This window comes from Heterocephalus glaber, unplaced genomic scaffold (assembly GCF_053883595.1).
Source record: "Heterocephalus glaber isolate CG9 unplaced genomic scaffold, H.glaber_assembly_v1.0 deba00000546, whole genome shotgun sequence".
Classification (NCBI taxonomy): domain Eukaryota; kingdom Metazoa; phylum Chordata; class Mammalia; order Rodentia; family Bathyergidae; genus Heterocephalus; species Heterocephalus glaber.
The window spans coordinates 3924752-3949654 of record NW_028258147.1 but is presented as its reverse complement, the minus strand read 5'-3'; the positions used below and the strand labels follow the sequence as shown (position 1 = coordinate 3949654).

The following is a 24903-nucleotide window of genomic DNA, read 5'->3' as shown; positions in this document are numbered from 1 at the left end:
AAGGCAAGGGTGCAGCTGCTCCCATCCCCCCGAAAACACCAGAAAGTACTGCAGTGCTTGCTAGCCTCAACATCCAACTTTGGCTTGGAGATTTGCATTTGCAGTGACAGTAACACATTCCCAGGAGGAGGCTACTCCTTGCCAGTCAGGCTCATCTCTGATGTGAGCACAACCATCCTCTCCTGACCCCTGGGACAAAAACACAAATACTGTCTCCAGTGGTTGTGGTCAGCAGGCTCTGGCCTCATGGCCCATCATAATTCGCCACCAAGTACTTCAGAGAAGCCAGAAGTATAGCAAGCTGAGTCCCATGGGACCCTTCTCTTCCCTATGCCACCCTTCCCCTACTAAGCACAGCCATTCCTACAGGGGATTCCAGGGGCTGCAAGGTTAGGCAGGTGGCCTATGGCTCATGCTGCTCCTGACTATGAGTTCTGGAGATCTGAGGTCCCAGGAAAATGGAAGAGCCCACAAAAGCCTGACAAGTAATGGGGGATGAGCATTTCAATTTAGAGAATTAGGACAGCAAAGACCACAACAAAAATTGATCACTGGTCATATCCCCTTTTTAAACTCTCCAAGTTGTAACTGTAATAAGTCCTGCAAGGGACCTCCACTCTACAAAACATAAACAAACCTTAAAGTCAGCTTCTTGGGCTTTACTGTCCATCATTTTCCTACAGCAGAAACACCACAGGTCAGCCGCCATCCGGGAGTCAACTACTACACAGGGCTCAAGGGAGTTCCACACTTAGAGGCAAAAGATAACTCCAGAACTCATCTGGTCCATCATCTGCCTCTAGAAGGAAAGGCAAAATTTATTAAGAAACCAGCCCAAGAGCCTTGGGAATGGGTCGAGGGAAAACTGGGCTTGCCAACCCTGAAGACTCCATGGGCAACTCAGGCGCCTGGCCAGGATAATGTCAGTGTTGTGTGAAACACATGTGATCTGAGCTGAGTCCAAATGAATTGTAACAAGAGGGCCAAAGCAAAGTAACTTAGATATCAAACAAATCAAAGGAAACTGATACTGTGCATGAAAAGCTGGCTTGGCCTTTTTTAGCCTGGCTAGGGAGACAGCCCCAGCCCTGTTCAGAGTTACTGGCCTCCTCCTTTCTACTCTCAGACCTGAATTTGCCTCTAATTTGAAAGAGCTAATTAAAACCAAAAGAAAATCAAAAGCTTGTTATCTGGCTCCATTACTCTCAGTCCTGGCATTAGTCTGTCTTGCAAAGCTGTGTTCCCTCTATTCTCTCCAAGGCTACCATGCGGTGTTAGGACCTGCAGTGCTGCAGACTTCCATGATGAACTTGGCTTTTTGTATTGTGGCAGGGAACAAGGGCAAGACAAACACCTGCCCATGGCAAGCAGATAAATCCCTGCAGATGTTCTTGCTCCCAAAAGCATAGGCTGAAAGACAGAGTTTGAGCAAGTTTTCCATAGGAAAGTATCAGAGATTGCCAACCCCTCTGATCTCAAAAGAATTAGTTGTTTAGAGAGTTCACGGCATAAACTTACCATTTTCTAACATAGGTTGCACATGCACACAGTGGCAGGGGTATTTAATGTATGTATGCAAGTATGTATATGTGTGTGTCTATATGTGTGTGTACCTCATAGGCAAGGAGGACTTTTCTCCAAGTGCTTACTCTGCCACACACTCACAGAATCTGTGACCTTGGGCAATTCATTCACCTTGTAGTGTCTCAAGGAGCTCAAATGCAAAATTAAGGCTTAAATCAGTTTATGGTTTGAATGTCCATCCCCTCTCAAATTCAGGTTGTAATTTAATTGCCTTTGTGACAGTATTAAGAGGCAGGATATTTAAGAGGTGATTAGGCCATGAGGGCTGTTCCCTCCTGAGTGGATTAATTCTGTTATCATGAGAATGGACCAAGGACAAGTTCAGGTCTCTCTTGTTTTATATTTCCCCTTTCTTTGTCCTTCACCATGTGATACCCACTACCATGATATGATGAAGGAAGAAGGCCGTCACCAGATGCAAAAACACTAATCTTGGACTTTCCAGCCATCAGGACTATGTGAAATAAATTTCTGTTCATTATAAATTGCCCACTGTCACTGCTCTACCTGGATCTTCTCCATACCAACATTCTGATGTACCTTCCCATGGACCTGTGTTTGAGTGTGTAACATACAGACAATGGCCTGTCATTGACTGTCTTTATCTGAGAGCAGTTCATGCCTCCCCAAGTTCATAACCCTGTGTCGTAGACCCCCTTGAGTAGATCAGCCACTATCCCAAACAAAGGACTCCAGGAGACATTCCCAAAGGTTAAATTGGCTCAGCAAATGGCAGAGTTCCCTAAATTTTCTTGCCTGGCTCTTATTTGTCCATTTGTTACTTCCCTATCCGGTCCATGTTACCTCTTCCATTAGGTGTCTCCTGACTTTTAAGACCTCCAAGGAGGAATGGGATCTTTTCATTTCAGCCCAGATACCTAGGAATCTTGCCCCCAGAAACAGCCTGAGCCTACATGTCAAGGCACAGTGACAAGCTTTGGTGTTTTCTCTTCCCTCTTCATTACCACACCCTAAATCTCAAATGCCAGAGGAATGCTCTCATTCACCATGTCATGAGTAAAGAGGGTACCTGTGTCCTCTGAGGTATGCTTGATAATTTATGAAGGGAAACTTTCACTTTTTAAATTAACCAAAATGCATTTCCCTCATGGAAGTCCACTGAAGTCTGCATATGAGTCAAGATCACATCAGGACAAATTAATATTTCTATCTGATGGGTAAATTTTTCCTTTCTTCTCCTCAAATTAAGCAGTCACAAGATAAACTGCAAACTAGGTTCATAATTTTTTTAAAAAATGGAAAGTCAAGTACTGATGGCATAGACGATGCCAATAGCTGGACCTTCCAAGTCACTTGAAGAATGATTGTGGCCAATAGAATGGTACACTTTGGAAGATGAGTAGAAGTTAAGCCCAGAAAAGCATATGCTCTTCACACTGGGTCACAAGTGAGCAGGGCTGGAGAGGCAGGAAGCTGTGTTGTACATTCTACTTGAGGTCACTCTGTCCCTCAGGCCCTTGAGGTCTGTCTGTCCCTCAGGCCCTTAAGCCAAGGGAAAGCCCCGGAACCAACCCTCCATTCCCCTTTCTGTGTTTCAACAGCACTTTTGTCACCTAGGGCTGCTCTCTGGCTGCTTCCTGACCTTGTGATACTTCTTTTCCATAGCACCATCCACACAAAAGATGCTTAATAAACATAGTTCACCTCTTCCTATTTTCTGCTGTCAATATTCCATTTCGTACAGATTAAAAAAGGAGCTGAAATTGTAACTCTCCTGAAATCCCACATCCACCCCAAATGTGGAATGACTTCTCCCCTCCCCACTCCTCCATGGCTTTATTCTAACCTCTCAGGAAAGTGACTTACAGGCTTGGTCCATTAGAAAGGTAAGCACATGTTTTGTGCTATGGCACAAGGTCGTCCAGGCTTTACTGTCTTGTTCCTCGGACATCTCTACACACATTCCCACCATTCCCAGCACTCCCTCTTGTTGACAGTGAGCCAATATGAAACAGAAAACAGTACATCAATGGGAAATGGACATTTCAGCTCTGGCTCTGACTCTTACACACTCAGGATGGTTTGGCAGTGATAGTGTGAGTCCAGTGAGACCTAAGATGGGATGTACTCAGCCCATCCACAAAAAGGGAAGGCTGATACACACCTCACAGAGGCTATAAGGCCAGGGTACCGATGGTCCACAACCCAGCATCCCACCCATATGGCCTCCCCAACTCACCGCACTGCTGCAGGGGATGTCCTTCACCTTAAGCCAGGCTAGGTCCAGTGTGCCCTCACCCCGGTAGCAAGATTGTAACCGCTCCTTAATGCGGTCATTGATCTGCTTTAAGATGAAGATACATAGGGCTGACTCATCCAGAGACTTCATTTTCCGCTTCTGGCCCTTTGAGAAGACAGTGTAGAGGAGGTCATCCTCTGGATGAACTCCCAGGGTCCTGCCAAGCACAGCGCCAGCTTTGGACAGGAAGGCAGCCTGAAGCAAGCGGTACTCAACCCCACTGCGCTCACAGCCAATGGGTACCTCTACATAAGAGTTGAAGGCCGTGTCCTCTTTGCAAAGTCTCACAAGCTTGGATGTGTACACCTGTTCCTTTGTTGTGGAGCCTGGGGGAGACACCATCTCAGGCTGCAGCGTCAAAAAGTATACAAAGTTGCCACTGCTGAAACCATAGACATAATAGATATCGAAATCAGGGATGACTGTGAAGGTGTCCGAAGGGATCTTAATCATTGAGGCCACAAACTCATCATGGAAGACATAAGCGAACATACCATCTGCCTCAGAGTTTTTAGTCAACTTCCGGCTAGAGATGGTAGGAAAATACTCAGGCTTTCCATCCACTGCTGTGGCAATGAAGAGTTTGTCATCCAGGTTACTGTAGGAGACGATCACCCCAAAAACTGAGCCACTCTCATTAACCCCTGACAGGTAGTGCTCCTTCTTGTGAAAGGGCTCCCCCAGCTTGAAAAGGTCCTCCAGCCTCAGGAGCTTACAGATGCCCTGGTACAGGCTCCCACATGCAATCAGCCTGTTCTCCTTGTAGTCTATGAGGAGCATCTTGTTGACATTGTTGGTGCTGGTCAGGGGCTCATTGCAGGTCTGGACAATGCGGGGTGGGTAGCACTTGGGGTTGTCGTCATCTGGCCCTGTCTGGTGAGTCACCAAGACCTTCAGGTCACTGGAGAGCTTGTAGATCCGGTTGACAGCCCCCAAGTAAATGTGCCCTGTCCTCTCATCCACCACCAAGTGATTAAAGCCCTCAGCAGGCTCCCCTCGAAATGTGACAAAAGACCGCTTCTGGGACAGTGAGGGAGTCTGCCGGGGGAGCAGAGTGGAGGAGCCCATCCCCACCATGAGCAGGTGGGAGAGCAGACAAGTCCAGTTCCAAGGCATGGCTTTCATTTCAGAAGTGGGTCCTCGCAGCACAGAAGCACTCGGACACAGCTGTCCCCTCGGAAGGCCAGGATGCAGCAGGGCAGTCTCGCCTAGTAGAGAAAGAAAAGACTGAGATGTGGGAGAACCAGGGCAGGGCTCTATGGACCACCACAGTTTATCTAGTTGGACTCCACACATTCTGCATGCAAGGTACAGAAATGCCTCAGAGAAAGCTAAGGGCCAATGACCAGGCCCCCACCGTGGGTGTGGAAGATAGTTACAGCTGACTGGCAGCAGGCCCAGGAGGACACTTAGGCAATGATAATAGTACTGTGATAATAATAATGGTAGTTATGATGATCATCATGATAATGACCATCATCATGATAATAGTGATGATGATTGTGATGACAATGATGACGATAAGAAAAAAATGTGTGCCTACCGAGTGTGACACTGTATAGGTCACTGTCTGGCACCTTCTGAAAAATGTCTTTTCACCCTAGCAAGCCCTTTAGTGCTAGATATCTTCCATTTGCCCTGATCCATAGCCCACCTTCTCTGGGCCAGAAATGCTGTTCCCCATGGACTCTACCCCATTGGGGTCCCTGCTCTTGAGCTTCAGTAGAGGCCACCAGAGACAGCATCAGCAAAAGCCAAAGAGTAAGGAGACTCCACTGGCTGGAAGTCTCCCCCAAAGCTGGCCAGGGCAGGCCTCTCTGCACTGCTTCTCTGTCCCCAGGTTCTGTAGATGATCTCCTGCCAGGCCCTATCTAGCCCTAGGGGTGGTAGCAAGAGCTTCATTGAAACTGAATCCAAATACAGTACTGCCCCTGAAGGAACCACATTTTTATGAAGAGTACTTTTATTAACCTTTGCTCAATCTTGAACAAGTTATTTACTTCCTGCTAGAACCCTCAGTAGTGACCTTGGATGTGCCTATTGTTTTATCCCTTTTATAACTAAGGAATGCAGCTTGAGGAAGTTATGCAACTTGCCCAGCTGAAAGTGTCAAAGATGCACTCAAACCCGAGTAGTATACATCCATACTGGGTCCTCATTCTTAACTCTAAACTGTCTCAGTTAACCCTGACCTTGCAATAATGAGACTGCATAGTGCTTCCTGTCACCCATAGAAGAGCTAAAGCTGAGCCTTTTTCTCAGGGCTATCCATTACAGCTGCTACCTCTGGCCTGTGTCTGGACCTACAGCAGGGGGTCTTTTCCTTTGTACCTCCTCTGCCGCATGGTGTAGTGAACCCAAATTAAAAACTCACATCCTCCATCCTTTCCCATTGTGGCAGGCACCAGGCCCTTTGGGTACACTGCCCAGCTCCAAGCCCTCATGTCATTTTAACCAGGCAGATCCTAGCTGCTTCCTCCAGTGGGGACTCCTCTGATAGGGTTTCGTTAAAGGGAGAGAAAAAATGCTTTATGATGCCAGTGGTCAAATAAATAACTCCCTGCAGAACAAAATCACTGTCCATCCTAATGGTCTCCTTCATTTCTATTCGGGATGGTTTCTGCATGTGTTTCTAGTGGACAGCTTCATATTTCTTCCAGTTGCAAGATATTGGGGCAGAAATTGCTGATGACTTATTTGGGGGCTTCTCAGCTCTGTGAAATTTCTCTTCTCCCAAACTCCTCAAAACAAAGTGACAGGACTAAGTAGATCACAAGTAACAAAAAATCTCCCCAGCCAGGAGAAAGCACAAGGTTAGCTGGACACCCAGAGAAGAAGAAAGAAAACAAAATAAACACTTTGCATTGTCAGCCAAAATCCTAATGACAAATATGTCTCCTCAAACAGACATAAAGAGGAAGGAGGAAAACATCTTTAGGTTAAGACTCCCACAACCAACAGCAATCAGGCAAACTTAGGCATACACAACACATGCAAGACTTTGCAGGACCAAAGATGAGGCCCTCAAAGAACCTGTGGTCAAGTCAGGAAGAAAGCACCACAACCTTAATTAATGCTTATGGTGAGATGTTATGTGACACATGACAGAGTGTTTGGTGCATTCATGTGGGGGGAAAAGAAGCCTTCTAACTTGGGGTGAGGGAGCAAGGAGCAGGCTGTGGGGGGCCTTGAGGCTAGAATTTGAGCTGAGCCATAACCTCAGAGAGGACATGCAGAGCTGCAAGGGAAGGGCCTTCTTGTGTTGGGTTCCATACAGCGAAGGGAGCATATCAAAGCAGGGTGTAGACAAGGAAGAGTTATACCTAGAGAACACAGTTCACAAAACAATCAGGTGGATGATACAGCTGAAAAGAGCTAGCCATAAAGCTTGTCACAATGTCACTGGGAAGTCGAGGCTAAAATTCATAGGTTAGGCCCCCAGTGCCGAGGACCAGAGCTGTCCCCAGCACAGTGGAGGTGAACCTTCCAGGCCCCCCATACCACTGCCCCAAGGGCCAAGAAGGTGAGCTGCACAGGCCCCAGCAGCATATATCACTCCCGCTCCCCACCCCTCACTGAAATGAAAAGAAACATAAACAAGTCTCAAAACCAGACTTCAAGATCACCTAAGGTAACCCCAAAGGGAAAGAAGAAGGAAAAATCTGATACTCAACCACCTGGACTCCCTGAACTGGCAACAAAAGAGGATCTGGAAAAAATGAAATCAGAAACAATTTCTCAGATAACAGCAGAGATTGTGCCCATAGTGCAAGATATGATTAATAAATCTAGAGAGGATATAGAAAAAAAAATAGAAAAGCTGAGGGACATGATGGAATCCCAACATAGGAAACAAATAGAATCCATAAAACAGATACAAACAGATTTCCAGGAGATTAAAAACTCCCCCGAAAGTTTACACAGCAGAATGAGCCAATGTGAGCACAGAATTTCAGATATAGAAGATAAGATTGCAATTAGAGACCAAGAAAAGAAAAATTAATTTGAAATAGTAAGGGACCACAAGAACTCAATCCAGCAGCTGCTAGATGATGCAAAAAAGAATAACATCAGACTGATCAGAGTCAATGAAGAAACAGGAGAGAGTTCAGATGACATAAAAAAACTTTTCACAGAAGTGATGGCAGAAAACTTCCCAAGCAGGGGAAAAGAATTTGACATTCAGATAAGTGAGGCATATAGGACTCCAACTAACTTTGATCAAAAAATATCTACACACAGAGATATAATAATTAAGATCCAGAAACCCAACAGAAAAACAAAATTCTGCAAGCAGTTAGAGAAAAAGAACAAATCACATACAAATCAAAGCTCATCATAACTACAGCAGACTTCTCAATGCAAACCTTCAAAGCAAGAAGTGCTTAGAGTGAGTTGTTTCAAGCCAAGAAAGAAAACAGCCTCCATCCCAGATTGATGTACCCTGCAAAACTCTCTTTCAAAATTGATGGAGAAATAAGATACTCTCATGACAAGAGCGCCTTAGGAACTACATGAATACCAAACCAGCATCCAAAAAATTTTAGACAGTATCCTAGGAAAAAACAATGAGGATCACAACCCCAGGATGCACAGCAGAATGAATCCATCAGGCACAACAAGAAATTAAATGCAAAGTGGGAAAATCTAACAGAAAAAAAGTCATGACAATGATAAGTCAATAAGTATCAGTTAAAACCATCAATGTTAATGGTCTCAATTCACCAGCCAAAAGAAATAGACTAGCACAAGGGATCTAGAAGCAAAATCCAAACAATATGCTGCATACGAGAAACACACTTAATTCAAAAAGAAATTTGGACTGAAAGTTAAAGGGTGGAAAACAATACTCCATGTGACAGGAACCCGAAAAAAAGCAGGAGTAGCTATCCTCTTTGCAGATCAAGTGGATTTCAAACCAACTCTGATTTAGAGAGACAAAGAAGTACACTACATCCTTGTAAAGAGAACAATACAAGAGGAAGAGATGACAATCATAAACATACCTGCACTGAACATTAGTGCACACAACTATATAAAATAAATATTAACAGGGCCGGGGATTTAGCTCAGTGGTTTTGCCGCTGGCTGCGCAAGCGCAAGGACCCAAGTTCGATCCCTGGTACCAAAAAAATAAATAATTAATTAATTAATTAAATATTAACAGACATGAAAAACCAAATAAGTACTAATACAATAGTAGTGGGGGACCTCAAAACCCCACTGTCAAAAACAGATAGATCAACTAGACAAAAAATAAGCAACACAATATGAGAACTCAATCAAACTCTTGAACAAATGAACTTAATTGATGTTTACAGAGTATTCCACCCCACAAAATCAGAATACACATTCTTTTCAGCTGCACATGCATCATTCTCCAAAGTAGACCACATACTAGCACATAGAACATATTTAGGTAAGTGCAAAAGGATTAAAGTTATCCCCTGTATATTATCAGACTATAGTGCGATGAAATTGGAGATCAATAGCTAAAGAAACCACAAGAATTTCATAAACACATGGAAATGAAACAACACACTTCTGAATAACCAATGGGTCACAGAGGAAATTAAAGAAGAAATAAACAGTTCCCACAATTAAATGACAAAGACAATGCAACATATCAGAATCTATGGGACACAATGAAAGCAGTCTTACGAGAGAAATTTATAGCAGTGAATACTCATATTAGGAAAACAGAGCGAGCCCAATTAAACAACTTGATGCTGAGCCTCAAGCTTCTAGAAAAAGAAGAGCAGGACAAAGCCAAAGCTCATACAACGGAGGAAAGTATAAATAACAGAGCAGGAATCAATGCAATGGAGACTAAGAGAATGATACAATAATCAATGTATCCAAAATTAAAAATCAATGAAGCCAAGAGTTGGTTCTTTGAAAGAAAAAACAAAATTGATGAACCCTTAGCAAACCTTATCAGAAAAAGGAAAGAAAAGTCCCAAACCCATGCAATTAGGAATGAAAAGGATGAAATTACAATGGATCCAGCAGAAATCCAGAGGATCTTCAATACCTATTTCGAGAACCTATACACCAATAAGATGGAAAACACAGAAGAAATGGACAGATTCCTAGATAACTATGAATTACCAAAGTTGAACGAAGAAGATCTAAAAATTCCAAACAACCCAATATCAACCAATGAATTTCAAAATGTAATTAAAAACTTACCAACTAAGAAAAGCCTGGGTCCTGATGGCTTCACTGCTGAATTCTATAAGACATTTAGAGAGGAACTTCTGTCACTACTGTTTAAACTCTTCAATAAAATTGAAAGGGAAGCAATACTTCTGAATTCATTCTTGGAAGCAAGCATCACCTTGATCCCCAAAGCAGAGAAAGACCCAACTGAAAAAGAGAACTATAGGTCAATCTCACTAATCAACATGGATGCAAAAATCCTTAATAAGATACTCGCAAATAGAATGCAGAAGATCATCAAGAAGATCATACAAAAAAAAAAAAAAAGAAGAAGAAGATCATACACCCTGACCAAGTAGGATTCATCCCAGAGATGCAGGGATGGTTCATCATACACAAATCAATAAATGCAATACACTATATTAATAGAGCCAAGGACAAAAACCATGTGATCATCTCAATAGATGCAGAAAAAGCATTTGATAAAATCCAACATGCATTTATAATTAAAACACTAAAAACCTGGAATAGATGGTCTCTACCTCAATCTGATAAAAGCCATCTATGAAAATCCAACAGCCAATATCATACTAAATGTATGATATTCAGTTTCAAAAACTGAAATGCTTCACACTAAAATCAGGAAGAAGACAAGGATGGCCACTATCACCACTCCTGTTCAATATACTTTTGGAAACATTAGCTACAGAAATTAGACAAGAAAAAGGAATAAAGATAGGAAATGAAGAAGTCAAACTGTCATTATTTGCAGATGACATGATACTCTGTATAGAAGACCCCAAGAACTCCACCAAAAGTCTTCTAGACTTAATAACCAAATGCAATAAAGTAGCTGGATACAAGGTCAACACACAAAAATCAATAGCTTTCCTCTACATGAATGACAGACTCACTGAGAGAGAAATAGGGCAATTCCTTTCACAATTGCATCGAAGAAACTGAAATACCTAGGAATTAACCTAATGAAAGAAATCAAAGACCTCTTTTCTGAAAACTATAGCACCCTGAAAAGGGAGATTGAGATGATATCAGAAAAAGGAAAGACATCCCCTGCTCCTGGGTAGGAAGGATTACTATAGTGAAAATGGCCATACTTCCAAAACTGCTATATAGATTTAATGCCATTCCAATTGAGATCCCAGCAGCATACTTCACAGACCTTGAGAAAACAATCCAAAAATTCATTTGGAACAAGAAGAGACCCAGAATAGCAAAAGCAATTCTAGGCAACAGAGACATGGCAGGGGGTATCACAACCCCCAACTTAAAACTATACTACAAAGCCACTGTGATAAAAAAACCAGCATGGTACTGGCAAAGAAACAGACCTGAGGACCAGTGGAACAGATTAGAAGATGCAGAAACAACGCCAGAAACACTCAGCACCTCATCTTCAACAACGGATCCAAACACCCTCACTGGAGGAAAGATAGCCTCTTTAATAAATGGTGCTGGAAAAATTGGGTTTCAACTTGCCAAAAATTAAAACTAGACCTATACCTCTCACCATGCACTAAACTAAAATCGAAATGGATTAAAGATCTAAATATTAAAACAAATGCTGAACCAGATGGAACAGAGGTTAGGTAGAACTCTTGAAGACATTGGTGTAGGAAAAGATTTTATGAACAAAACTTCAATTGCCCGTGAAGTAGCACAAACAATTAACAAGTGGGATCTCTTCTTATTAAAAAGCTTCTGCACTTCAAGAAAAACCACCAACAGTGTGAAGAGACAACCCAGAATGTGGGAAAAAATTTTCACCTGCTGTTCCTCAGACAAAGGTCTACTATCTAGAATTTAAAAAGAACTTAAAAAAAAAAATCAGACCTCCCAATTTAAAGACCCAATCCAAAGAATGGCTGCTATCATGAAATCAACCAATAACAAATGCTGGCAGGGTTGTGGGGAGAAAGGAACCCTTCTCCATTGTTGATGGGAGTGCAGACCGGTACAACCACTGTGGAAATCAATGGAGATACCTCAACAAACTAGGATTAGAGGTCCCATTTAACCCAGCTATTACCCTGCTGGGTATCTTCCCAAAAGAATTAAATGAATCATACCACAGCGATATATGTTTACCCATGTTTATAGTGCCACAGTTTGTAATAGCTAAAACTTGGAAACAGCCCAATTGCCCATCAACTGGAGACTGGATAAAGATGTGATTTTTTTAATAAAATGGAGTACTACTCAGCTATAAAAAATGAGAAACTAGAGGCATTTATAGCTAAATGGATGCACATTGAGGCCATACTCCCAAGTGAAATAGTTAAAGACACACATGTGTAAATACCAAATAGTTTCTCTGGTGTGAAAAACTAAAAATGTAAATAAGGTTCAAAATGTGTAATTGATAATGTGAAATAGGAAGAAAAGGTCTAAAGGGGTAGGGGAAGTGGGAGGGGTAGGGGAAAGTAAAGAATGGAAAAGAAAAAATATGAAAAAAGGAGAAACATTGTTAACAAAGCCTTTGTAAATAGGGATGGGTGGAGGGGGTGAAGGGAGGGCAGGGGAATGGGGAGAAAATAAAAACCAAGACACATCATGTAAAGGTACAAGAACCCAATGATGAATGTAACTGTGTTGTATACCTAAAATGTACCAATAAACTTAATAGGAAAAAAATTCATAGAGTTTAGGAAAGAATGTTAATGTAAAGGGAAGAGCAAAGATTTCCAGAGAGGAACCACCATGCTTCTGTCTATGCAGCTTGTATGTTGGCCAAAGGATTTTGGACCCCAGGATCTGTGAGCTCTGTGAACACACAGGTTCTGTCTTGCTCACTAGACTGTCCACAGCACCAAAGGTTTGCCCAGGATCTTGTAGAAGCTCAACAATCACTTCTTGACTGGCAAAAAGAAGGTCCAGAGGCTGGGATAAATAACAATATGTGTGCAGGATTTATTGTACCCCAGGGCCTAGCCAAATGCTCTCACATAGATTAACTCACATAATCATCACAAGTGTTTTCTACAGGCAGGATGGCTTTCCCTGTTTTTCAGGTGAGGAAATTCTTTAATTCTGCAAAGATATATGGGAATAAGTGGCAGAGTTAGGGATGGAACCCAGGTTTTTACCACTTCAAAATTCATGTGCATCCTAGCAATATACAATTTCAGAGTCCAAAATATAGAGCACTTAGAAGATCTTTTTAATTTATGTGAGTCTCAAATACAGGTATCCCAGGACAACACTTACCAACACCTGGAGAAAATGGGAGTCCCTCTGATCCACAGAGCCCTGCCTGGCAGGTGACACCTGTCAATGGGTACTACCATGTACCTCTCTAAGCACTTGACACAGAGATTCTGCTGGTACAAAGCAGGCCCTTAATAAGTGATAGTAGGTGGTGTTGTTATTGTTAACAAGATTGAAATAGTATTAGAGGGATGAGGATTATGATAATGGGATGGCACCTGCTGGGTACTTCTCAGTACAAGTGATAAGGAGTCAAAACAGTTCCTCTTAAATTGCCTGTGAAAAATCCAAATATCAGAAGGGATTCTACAATGTTTTTGATCTGAAAGAGATAATCTAGTTTAATGGTTCCCAATCCTTGATTTTAGAGACAAGGAAGGGGATATCCAGAGAGATCAAATGAACTCACAGCATGTCACAAAATGCATTAAAGATGGAGAAGAGGGAAAGTTCAGGTCTCTAACTCCCAGACTAGTGTTCTTTCCACTACACATGGCCTCTGCTCTAACTTTATCTAAATCCACTCCAGCATCTGCTCCCTGGCCTTTGTCCGAAAGCAACTGCTCTTTGGCCACCATATGCTCTGATGGCTAACACAGCCCTCAAAACAGCCCTGCTGGAATTCAGTTATTGGCAGAGCTCAACCACCAACCATTCTCAGCAGTCCCTATGTGGGAATGTGCCATGCATTGGGGAAAGTGTGCCCGCCACCTTACTCTACACACTTACAGACCATACCCAATCAACAGTTCTCTAGTCTACATGAGGCGAGACAACAAAGCTTGTAATTATGAATTATGAACATAAAGGTGCCATGCTCATTCTCCATTTTCTATTAGGCACTGAAATGAAACACAGTCATGCATCTCAAATCCTCATCACCCTCATCTGGGGATGGTGCAATTATTCTGCCTGGAGGTAAGGGGGACCAGCAGAAACAATGCCATTTGATGGGATAGTCAGCCTTGCATTTTCCACACCACAAAAAGGACAGATTAGGAAACAAACAATGGAGAAGAAAAGAAAGGGGAAAAACCACATGGGCTTCTGCTGGTCTCACAGAAGACCCACTGATTATCACCATGAAGGCGGTCTAGTGGTGGCCTCTTACTCCAGCTCAGGACTTACAGGCAGGCAGAACCACTAGTCCCCTGATACTTAGGCCCACCTAAGTCTGCTTTCATCTGGTAAAACTAGAGCTGCCCCAAAGGGATGTCCTCTCTAGAACATCAACCCTTGTAAACAGCTACCTTAACTTAGGAAGCCTCCAACCCAATCATTTCTCCCCTAAATTTTCATTTAACTGATTTCAAAGTAAAGCTTTAGAGATAACATTCAGCCCAACTTTCATTCTTAAAGGCAAGTGGTAGGACAGAGTCATCCCAAGATTGCCTACAGGACACTCTGAACCAGGTAGGGTGGAAAAGTGGCCAGGGGACAGGAGAACCAAAAGACTCCATCAAGCCCAAATACATAACACTTTTCCCCTCTTTGAGATCATATTTTAATTCTGAGTGGTCTCGGGAGAGATGGGGCTCATTTTTAGAAGCTGATCATCATTCTGATTAAGCAATTGGGACTATCTTTGTTTTATATGGCAAGTTTTGAAGAGCTCAAACTAATTTTCACGAAGTATTACCATCCTATTAGATTCCTGAGTGGTGGAAAGAAAGTTATTATAGAGCAGTTTAAAATAGAAATTACTGGACTTCCGGGAAGATGGCAGAATGGTGAGTGGCAGAAAAACAGTCTCTCCAATACTTGGAATCCAGACACTGGAATATAGCAATGTGAGAAAGAGAAAGAAGAGGGAAGTGGTCCTTGGGACCCAGCAAAGATCTGAAGCAAGAATTGGAGTCCACAGGGAGAGAAAAGAGAGGGACTACAATGCAGAAGAGGGAGGTAGCAAGCAGCTCTTCCTCACTGAGCCCTGGTTTAAGGTGTGGGAGGGGTGGCTTGAACCTGCAGATGCACACTGACTATTGGTAACCCCAGAAGCCTCCGTGGAGAAATGCACCAGTGGAAAGCAGCAGTGGCTGCTGCAGACTGCAGTGGTTAGTGAGTTATGTGGGTTCAGATGTCCCCCAGGAGAGGATGACTACTAGCCAGTTGCCATTTTGGAAAGGATCAGCTGAACTTAGAACTCTGAGCAGTTGCAGGTTGGCTTCATCTATCAGCTCCCAATGTCAGGGTGAGGTACAGCCAAAGTCAAGCCAGAAGGAGGTCAGGGAGCTGAGTTCAAGCAGGCAGGAGGCACCTCAAGTGTCACAGGCTGAAAAACTTGGGTCCCAGCCTCGTAGCCAGAAACCAGAAGCAGCCTGAACTTCAATGGAAGTCCAGGTTTGCTGGGATTATCCACCACTGCAGTAATTCTACTATTGGCTTGCTAGGGTCAATCAACATAGATCTGGACTCTTTCTGACCCCTCTGTCTACCAGTGACATACCCTGAAGTGGACATTGTTTTTCATCCTTTCTTTGCTTTTTAATTTATTTTTTCTCTTTTTCTTGATTATTTGTTCTTATTTTTATATGAGTGTGAACATTGCTTCCAGTTTTTTTATTGGTTTTTTTCTGTTCTTGTTTCTATTTCTGCCTTCTTTCTTTCCCTCCTGTCTTCTTCGTAAGTCCTCAAAGCTTGTATAATCTTCCTTTGTCCTCAAGTCTTGCTTCTAATCTCTTTCTCTTCTTCTATTTCTCTATTTTTCCCCTAACCTTCCATAAATTTTCTCCCCTGAGGGTAAAATCTCCTTACTGAGGGGATATTTACTATATTCAATTTTCCAGTTTATTTTAGATTTTGTTATATAATTGCAAATCTTGTTCATACAGTTAAAGGTGCCAAACGAATAGTTACCACAATTTGTCTTTTTCTAGGCTGTGTTTGATGCTATTGTTATTGCTGATTGCATTACTTCAGCCAAAGTGACATAATTGTTCCAATCAATTGTTCTTCCTTGTATGCTAAGACTGAAATTGCCTGAGGATGATAAACAATATGATAGGCCATAGGCCAAAGAACCAGGGACTAGGCCAAATAGGCAGGAACTTCTCATCCCCTATAAATTGAAGAGGTAGAATCTTGCAACAGACTCAAAACCCAAAGCCAGCTACACCTGGAAGGCATTTCTGATAAGTAATCATTTTCTAAGGGTTTTCAATAGTAGCAATAAAGAAACCTACTAAACAATTTACAAGCAGCAATGCAGGAATTAAACTAACAAAAATAGAAAATGAGAAGACATGAAAACAAGATGCAGACCCAGACTTCCAGCTGGCCAAAGGCAAACCCAAGAGGCAATGAGGTGAAACAATTCAAAATCCACCCACCTGGACTCTCTGAAGTTATAGTAGTGGAAGTAACAAATCAGATGAATGAGGGTCTAGAAAAAGTTAAGTCAGAAATAATTTCTCAGATAACTTCAGAGATGATGACCATACTAAAGGGCATGATTAGTGAACCTAGAGTAGATACACATTTAAAAAAAATAGAAGAGCTTAGGAAAATGATGAAAAGCATGAATGCTCAACACAGGAAAGAGATGGAATCCACGAAACAGATTCAATCAGATATCCAGGAGATTAAAAGTTCTATTGAAAGTATGTGCAGTAGAATGAACCAATGTGAGGACAGGATATCAGAACTAGAAGACAAAACTGTGGTTAGTGATCATGAAAAGAAAGATTTCTTTAAAATAGTGAGGGACCATGAAAAATCAATCCAACAGCTGCTAGATGATGCAAAGAAGAAAAACATAAGATTGATTTGAATCAATGAAAAAGCAGGAGACAGCACAAACAACATAAAAAAAAAACCTGTTGACAGAAGTTATGGCAAAAACTTTCCAAGCATAGGAAAAGAGTTTGACATACAGATAAGTGAGGTATATAGAACTCCAATTGGCCATGATCAAACTAAACCCAAGAGATATAATAGTCAGGAGTCCAGAAATTCAACACAAGAACAGAATGCTAAAAGCTGTTAGAGAAAAGAAACAAATCACCTATAAAGGGAAGCCCATCAAATTTACAGCAGACTTCTCAACACAAACCCTTAAGTCAAGGAGAGCTTGGAGTGAAGTATTTCAAGCCCTAAAGGAAAACAACCTCCAACCCAGACTAATGTACCCTGCAAAATTGTCTTTCAAAATTGATGGAGAAATATGATATTACCATGACAAAGAACACCTGAGGAAATTTATGACCACAAAACCAGCACTCCAAAGTGTTCTGAAAGAAATAACAAAGACTGTAACTCCATGAACTCCAATAGAATGAATCCACCAGGGAAGGTAGGTAATTAAACAGAGAGGAAAGAAAGGAAACCAACAACTGGAAAATAACATGACAAGAATAAGTCAGTACTGTCAATGTAAATGGTCTCAATACACCATTCAAAAGACACAGACTGACAGAATGGATCAAGAAACAAGATCCAACAATATGCTGCATACAAGAAACACATTTAACTCAAAAAAAAATTCATAGACTGAAAGTCAAAAGATGGAAAACAACACTCCATGCAACAGGAATCTGGAAAAAAAGCAGGGGTAGCTATTCTATTTGCAGACAAAGTGGATTTCAAGCCAAGACTGATCAACAGAAACAAAGAAAGTCACTACATGCTTTTAAGGGAACAATCCAAGAGGAGGAGATAACAATCACAAATATATTTGCACCAAATACCAATGCACTCAACTATGTAAAACAAATACTATGGACATGAAAAATCAAATAAGCACTAATAGAACTGTAATGGGGGACTTTGATACCCCACTGTCACAAACAGACAGATCAACTAGACAAAAATTATCAACAAAGAAATATCAGAATTAAACCAAACTTTTGAACAAATGGACTTAGTAGATGTCTACAGAGTGTTCTACCCTGCAAGATCACAATACACATTCTTCTCAGCTGCACATGGGACCCTCTCCAAAAGAGAACACATACTAGCTCATAGAACATGCTTAAGTAAATATAAAGAAATTGAAATTATCCCATGCATATTATCACATCATAGTGCAGTGAACTGGAAATCAATGGCAAAAGAAACCACAAAAACTTCATAAAAACATGGAAATTAAATAATATCCTCATGAACAACCAATGAGTCACAGATGAAATTAGAGAAGATATTAAACATTTTCTACAATTAAATGATAACACCAATATAACAGTCTGGAATTTATGGGACGCAATGAAAGCAGTCCTATTAGGGAAATGTGCAGTGGTGAATTCCCGCACCAGAGAAACAGAGTGAGCTCAAATAAACAACCTAATGTTGAACCTCAAGCTTCTAGAAAAAGAAGAGCAAGTCAAGCCCAAAGCTCCTAAGAGGGAGGAAATTTAAATGATCAGAGCAGAAATTAATGCAATTGAGACCAAGAAAACAATACAAAGAATCAATGAATTGAAGAGATGCTTCTTTGAAAGATTAAATAAAATTGACAAACTCTTAGCCAAGCTTATCAAAAAAAAAGGAAAGACTCAAATTCATGCAATTAGGAATGAAAATGATGAAATCACATCAGATCCTGCAGAAAACCAGAAGATTACAAATACCTACTTTGAGAACCTGTATTCTAATACAATGGAAAACACAGATGAAGTGGACAGATTCCTAAATACATATGAATTACCAAATGAAGAAGATATCAAGAAGATATAAATCAATAAGATATAAAAATCCTAAATAACCCAATATCAGTCAATGAAATTGAAGATGTAATTAAAAGCCTACCAACAAAGAAAAATCTAGGTCCTGACAGATTCACTGCTGAACTCTACAAGAAACTTAGAGAAGATCTAATGCCACTATTCCTCAGCCTCTATAATGAAATTGAAAGGGAAGCAATACTCCCAAACTCATTCCTCCCAAACTCCCCCTGATACCAAAACTAGAGAAGGATCCAACCAAAAAAGAGAATTACAGGCCAATCTCCCTAACAAATATAGACACAAAAATCCTCAATAAAATACTGACAAACAGAATCTAGTAAATCATCAAGAAAATTATACACCATGACCAAGTAGGATTCATCCTAGGGATACAAGGATGGTTCAACATATACAAATGAGTAAATATAATACACCATATTAACAGAGCCAAGGACAAAAACCACACGATCATCTCAATACATGCAAAAAAAGCATTTGACAAAATCCAACACCCATTCATGATAAAAAACCTACAGAAAACTGGAATAAATGGTCATTATCTCAAACTGATAAAAGCCATCTATGACAAACCAACAGCCAACATCATGCTAAATGGTCAAAAACTGAAAACTTTCACGCTAAAATCAGGAACAAGATAAAGATGTCCACTATCACCACTATTATTCAATATAGTTCTTGAAACATTAGCCAGAGTAATTAGACAAGAGAAAGAAATAAAAGGAATAAGGATAGGAAAGGAAGAAGTGAAATTATCATTATTTGGTGAATGACATCACACTATACATAGAAGACCCCAATAATCAAATTTAGTAGTGTTGTGAGATCAAATATCAATCAAGGTCCTGTATACAAATAACAAACTTAGAGAGAGAGAAATTAGAGAAGGCATGACTTTCACAATAACATCCAAAATAATGAAATACCTAGGAATCAATCTAACAAAGGAAGTAAAGACTTTTATATTGAAAATTACAATACTCTGAAAAGGAGATTGAAGAAAATATCAGAAAATAGTAAGATATCTGTAGTTCTTGGGTAGTGAAAATGGTCATATACTCAAAATTTTTTATACAGATTTAATGCAATCCTGATCAAAATACCAATAGGATAGCTCACACAATTAGAGAAAAAACATCCTAAAATTCATTTAGAACCAGAAGAGACCTAGAATAGCAAAGGCAATTCTGAGCAACAAAAGCAAGGCAGGTGGCATCACAACCTTGACTTAAAATCATACTACAAACCTGCAGTGATAAAAACAGCCTGGTACTGGCAAAAAAGAAAACAGAACCAAGGATCAATGGAACATGTTAGAAGGTGCAGAAACAACTCCAAATACACTCAGCCACCTTATATTTGACAAAGGGGCCAAATACCTTCACTGAAAGAAAAATATCCTCTTTAATAAATGGTGCTGGAAAAACTGGCTTTCCATAAGCCAAATATTAAAACTAGACCCATATCTGTCACCATGCACTAAACTAAAATCGAAATGGACCAAAGATCTAAATATTAAAACAGAAACACTAAATCTGCTAGAAGACAGAATAGGTAGAACTCTTGAAGACACCAATGTAGGCAAAGACTAAGAACAAAACCCAGATTGCACAGGAAATATCCAGAGAGTCAACAATTGGGATCTCATTAAAAAGCTTTTGCACAGCAAAAGAAACTAACAACAGAGTGAAGAGACAACCCACAGGTGAGAAAAAAATTTTATCAGCGTTTTCCTCAGACAAAGGACTAATATCTAGAATATTTATATATTCTAGAACTCAAATCAGACCCCTCATATTTAAAGACACAATCTGAAAATAGGCATTTGAAATACATAGACACTTCTCAGATGAAGAAGTAAAAGTGACAAATAAATATATGAAAAAACTGTTCAACATCACTGGTCATTTGAGAGATCCAAATTAAAACAACACTGAGATTCCATCTCACTCCAGAAAGAATAGCTATTATCAAGAAATCAACCAATAGCAAATGCAGTCTGGGGCTGTGGAGAGAAAAGAACTCTTCTCTACTGTTGCTGGGAGTGTAGACTGGTGCAACCACTGTGGAAGTTAGTGTGGAGATTCCTCAAAAAGGAACCTCAAAAAGGTTCCATTTGACCCAGCTATTCCCCTTCTTGGTATCTTCCCCCCAGAAATAAAAGCATCATACCACAACAATATATGCCCACCCATGTTCATAGCAGCACAATTTATAATAGTTAAATCTTGGAAACAGCCCAAATACCCATCAACTGGTGAATGGAAAAAGATGATGTGGGATTTTTTTATACAATGGGGTACTACTTTTCCATAAAAAAGGATAAACTTGATAAATTTATAGGTAAATGGATGCAACTTGAGATCATATTCTTAAGTGAAATAAATAGAACACACATGTTCAAATATCACATGGTTTCTCTGGTGTAAGAAACTGAAAGGGTAAGTAAGGGCTAAGGTGTATAATAGATACTGTAAAATAAGAAGAAAATATTCAAATGGGAAGGGGAACAAGGAAGGGAGGAGGGGGAAAGAAAGGAAGAGAAAAGGAAAAAAGAGACTAGAAGGAAAAATGAAAACAAATTTTTGTAAATAAGAAGGGGAAGAGGAGTTAAAGAGAGGGGAGGAAAATAGAAAAAAAAGAACCAAGGTATATTGTGTACAGGTACAAATTCTCTATGACAAATGTTATCATTACATCTATCTAAAATGTACCCATAAAATTAATTAAACAATAAAATAGCAATTACCTCACTAAATTCCTTCCAAGTTCACAAGGCATTTTCCTAAACATTCCTCATTATAATTTTATTATTCATGACAATCCTGTTAGGTAAATGATGTATTTATGAGTACATTCACTTTACAGATAAGAAAACAATGGCAGAAGCCAGTACAGGCCTTAGCTGCGATCACACACAATCATATTGGAACCGGAATACTCTTTTATGACCCAATCATTTGCTCAGAGAACATTTCCTGGCCTCCTGGACACAGTCGTGATCCTCATATCCTTTGCTATGGGGTAATAGGACATTCTAAAAGTGTATACTAGTACAGTGTTCCAAAATACAACATACAACTCACCCCAAATCTAGAAACCAAATAAGCGGGTCACGTATCCTTTTTACAATGAAGTAAAATAGAATAGAAAATACTGTGTCACACATAGAAAAGATTGGCATTAATCACTAAGACTGTGGTTTCATCCAATATATATGCATATAGAGAGTGTGATGTAAATGGACTTCGAACTACTGGTCACTATTAAGCTCAATGTGGCAGGGTCATAGTACCCAGGTATTTGCTCAAAGATTATTCTGGATGTTTCTGTGAGGGAGTTCTTGGATGAGATTAACATTTAAATCAGTGGTCTCAGAATAAAGCAGACTGCCCTCCACAATGTGAGTGGACCTCATCTAATCAGCTGAAGTCTGTATTGAACATAAGACTGACTCTCTCTGAGAAAGAGGGAATCATGGCAGCAGAAGGCCTTCAGACCTGGACTACAACTTCAACTCTCTCCTGGGTCTCCAGCCTACAGGCCTACCTTACAAATTTGGGACTTGGCACCTCCATAACTGTGTGAGCCACTTCTCGGTCTATTTTTCTGAAGAATTCTGACTAATACAGGCATGATCAAAATAATTTGAAAGAAACTTGTCATGGAGAACACACATTTGCTTTTGGCAGTCATTCATTTATCCTCTGGGGGATCTGCTCCTTTGCCCTTTCTTAGCTTTAAACCCTCTTGTGGAGTTGACTCTACCTCCATTTTAAGGCATACACATAACCTGGGCTTAACAAGTTGGCTCACAGCAGCAGTGAGGGATTCACAGTGATTGGCTTAGGAATGAGTACCTGCTAGAATCAGACCTCTGAGAGTCAATAGCCTTTGGATGGGAATACAGAAGATAAAATTTCCCACTCTTCTATTGGATGTGACCTTGTAAACTCATAGGCCTAAGAACTGCTGTGGCTACCTTCTAACCAAAGTTTGGTAGGGTGAGGACAGGGTCCTGAAAGAATGAAGCTCAAGTCCTGAAGAGGGTAGAAGTAAGTCTGAGGGGTTGAAAGGAATTAAGGGGAATGGGAAAAAATACAATCCAAGACATATCATGAACAGGTACAAATTCCCTGTGATGAATATAATCATTATGTATACCTAAAATGTACCAATCAAATTAATTTAATAAAATGATGGCGAGTCCCAGGTCCCAGTTCCCAGTGACATCAAATAGATGTCCAGATTTTATGCATGCAGCCCATTCTTTAGAGACACTTCCCAGTTTCATGAGCCAAAGAAGTTCCCCTTTTTATTAAGTCAGTTTGAATTCAATTTTCAGGCACTTATTAATGCAAAAAAGTCCTAAACCATAAACAGAAAAACCCAAAGGTATTATTAGCAGATACTCACTAATAGGGTCTTCTCCAGTGGGAAGAAGTTAGCAACCCAAAGAAATGTCTATGTCTTTCTGTCCACAAAGATTAACTATAGCTAGACATGTGCTGAGATATTATTCCAGGAGACATTTGGGGTATGTGCCCGTGTATATGCTCATGTGCGTACAGACGCATAATTCCGCAATTCTGCCCCTATTCTGTTGTGCATTTGTACTGAGGGCTATTCTTACAGGCCTCCCAGGAAGACCTCCACCTGTTCATGCCTCTGGGGTCCAGAATTTGTCTCATTCCTCAAACGAAGCCTTCTTCAATGCCAGCCTTCATCTAAAATGCCCCTCCCACATGTTAGTCCAGGAACCACGCCCACTAGAGGCTCTTATCTTACACACTGTTAAATCTGTCCACTGACGCTATCCCCTTTAAAACCATCAGTATTTTGAGGGGAAAAAAGATGATGTATTATTCACACCACTATTCTCGCCAACTGCAAGCCCAAAGCCTGAGGCACAGTAGGTATATACTAAATGTGTGTGAATGAATGAATGAATACTCCAAAGTGGAGTATCTAAGATGGCAGCTGGTATCACCTATGGCTGAAGTTCAAAGTAAATCTTGGTGTTAAGCCAGCAAGCTCAAACAGAGGCCAACCTAAAAAGGTTGGTTTTACCCTGCTCTAACCCACAGCTTATAAATACTTAAAATCCTTGATTTTGTCCTTTTAAAACATGAGTTCAAATGCATCAGAGAAACTATCTCTTTCATACATGATTTACAATGAAACCAAACGTTTAACCATCTGGAATATCCTAACAAGTTACCTTAGGTCTGCAAATTAGACTTTGAGAACCATAGCCCTATGCAGTTAAGAAAAATCAGTATGGCCCCTGTGGAGGAAAAGGAGCTTGGCCTAAAAACAAACTTGCAGCAAAGAAAACTTGGCACAGGACACACAAGCTGCAAGAAGTCAGCATGTGTTCAGCCAATGATAATTTTATTTTCAGCTAATGACTGTAGATTGAGTACATACCACATAAAGAGTACTGAGCCGGTTGCCAAAGATACATAGTCTCCAAGCAGAAAATGATGTTTCTACTCTCCAGGGTCTGGGGTATCCTGGAAGACCCTCTAACTGTCCCACTGGGAAGTTCTGCAGAACTCCACCTTCCCAGACCCTACTCAAAACTGGGAATTTCATCACTTCCCTCAGCCCTCCCAACAAGATACTTGTCACATCATCCCCATCACAGGGGTGGGTCAGGAATGGAAAGTTAACTTCCCACAAAATATGTGTGCTTCCCCGTACATGAGGCTGGTGGTATCAGGTTGTTGGTGAGAGGAGACTGCCGGCTGTAATTTATATTTGCCAGTCTCTACACTTCCATGCAGGTATCCAGGTGTGACTGTATGAATAGGGACAGTGTCATTGTGACAGTGCCATGCCAAAGTAAGGAAGAACTATGTGTGTCTTCTTGCTTTGGCTTGAATGTGCCCCTCAATTCTCATGTGTTGGACACTTAATCTCCAAATTCACGTGTTGATAGTGTTTGGAGATAGGGTCTTTGACAAGCAATTAGAATGAAATGAGGTTTTA

The 24903-nt window shown here is 40.7% G+C and overlaps 1 protein-coding gene across 4 annotated transcripts in view; it reads right to left on the bottom strand.

The window, feature by feature from the left end:
- Positions 1–24903, bottom strand: part of Plxna4 (plexin A4) — a 460590-nt gene that overhangs the window by 375199 nt on the left and 60488 nt on the right. For all 4 annotated transcript variants that reach the window (XR_002386688.2, XM_004856316.4, XM_013076511.3 and 1 more), the window contains one exon: positions 3785–5052. Coding sequence is in view for 3 of the 4 variants with exons in the window: in XM_087204527.1 (XP_087060653.1) it covers positions 3785–5052 (1268 nt within the window). In the remaining variant the exon portion in view is untranslated. The remainder of the gene's footprint in view (positions 1–3784; positions 5053–24903) is intronic.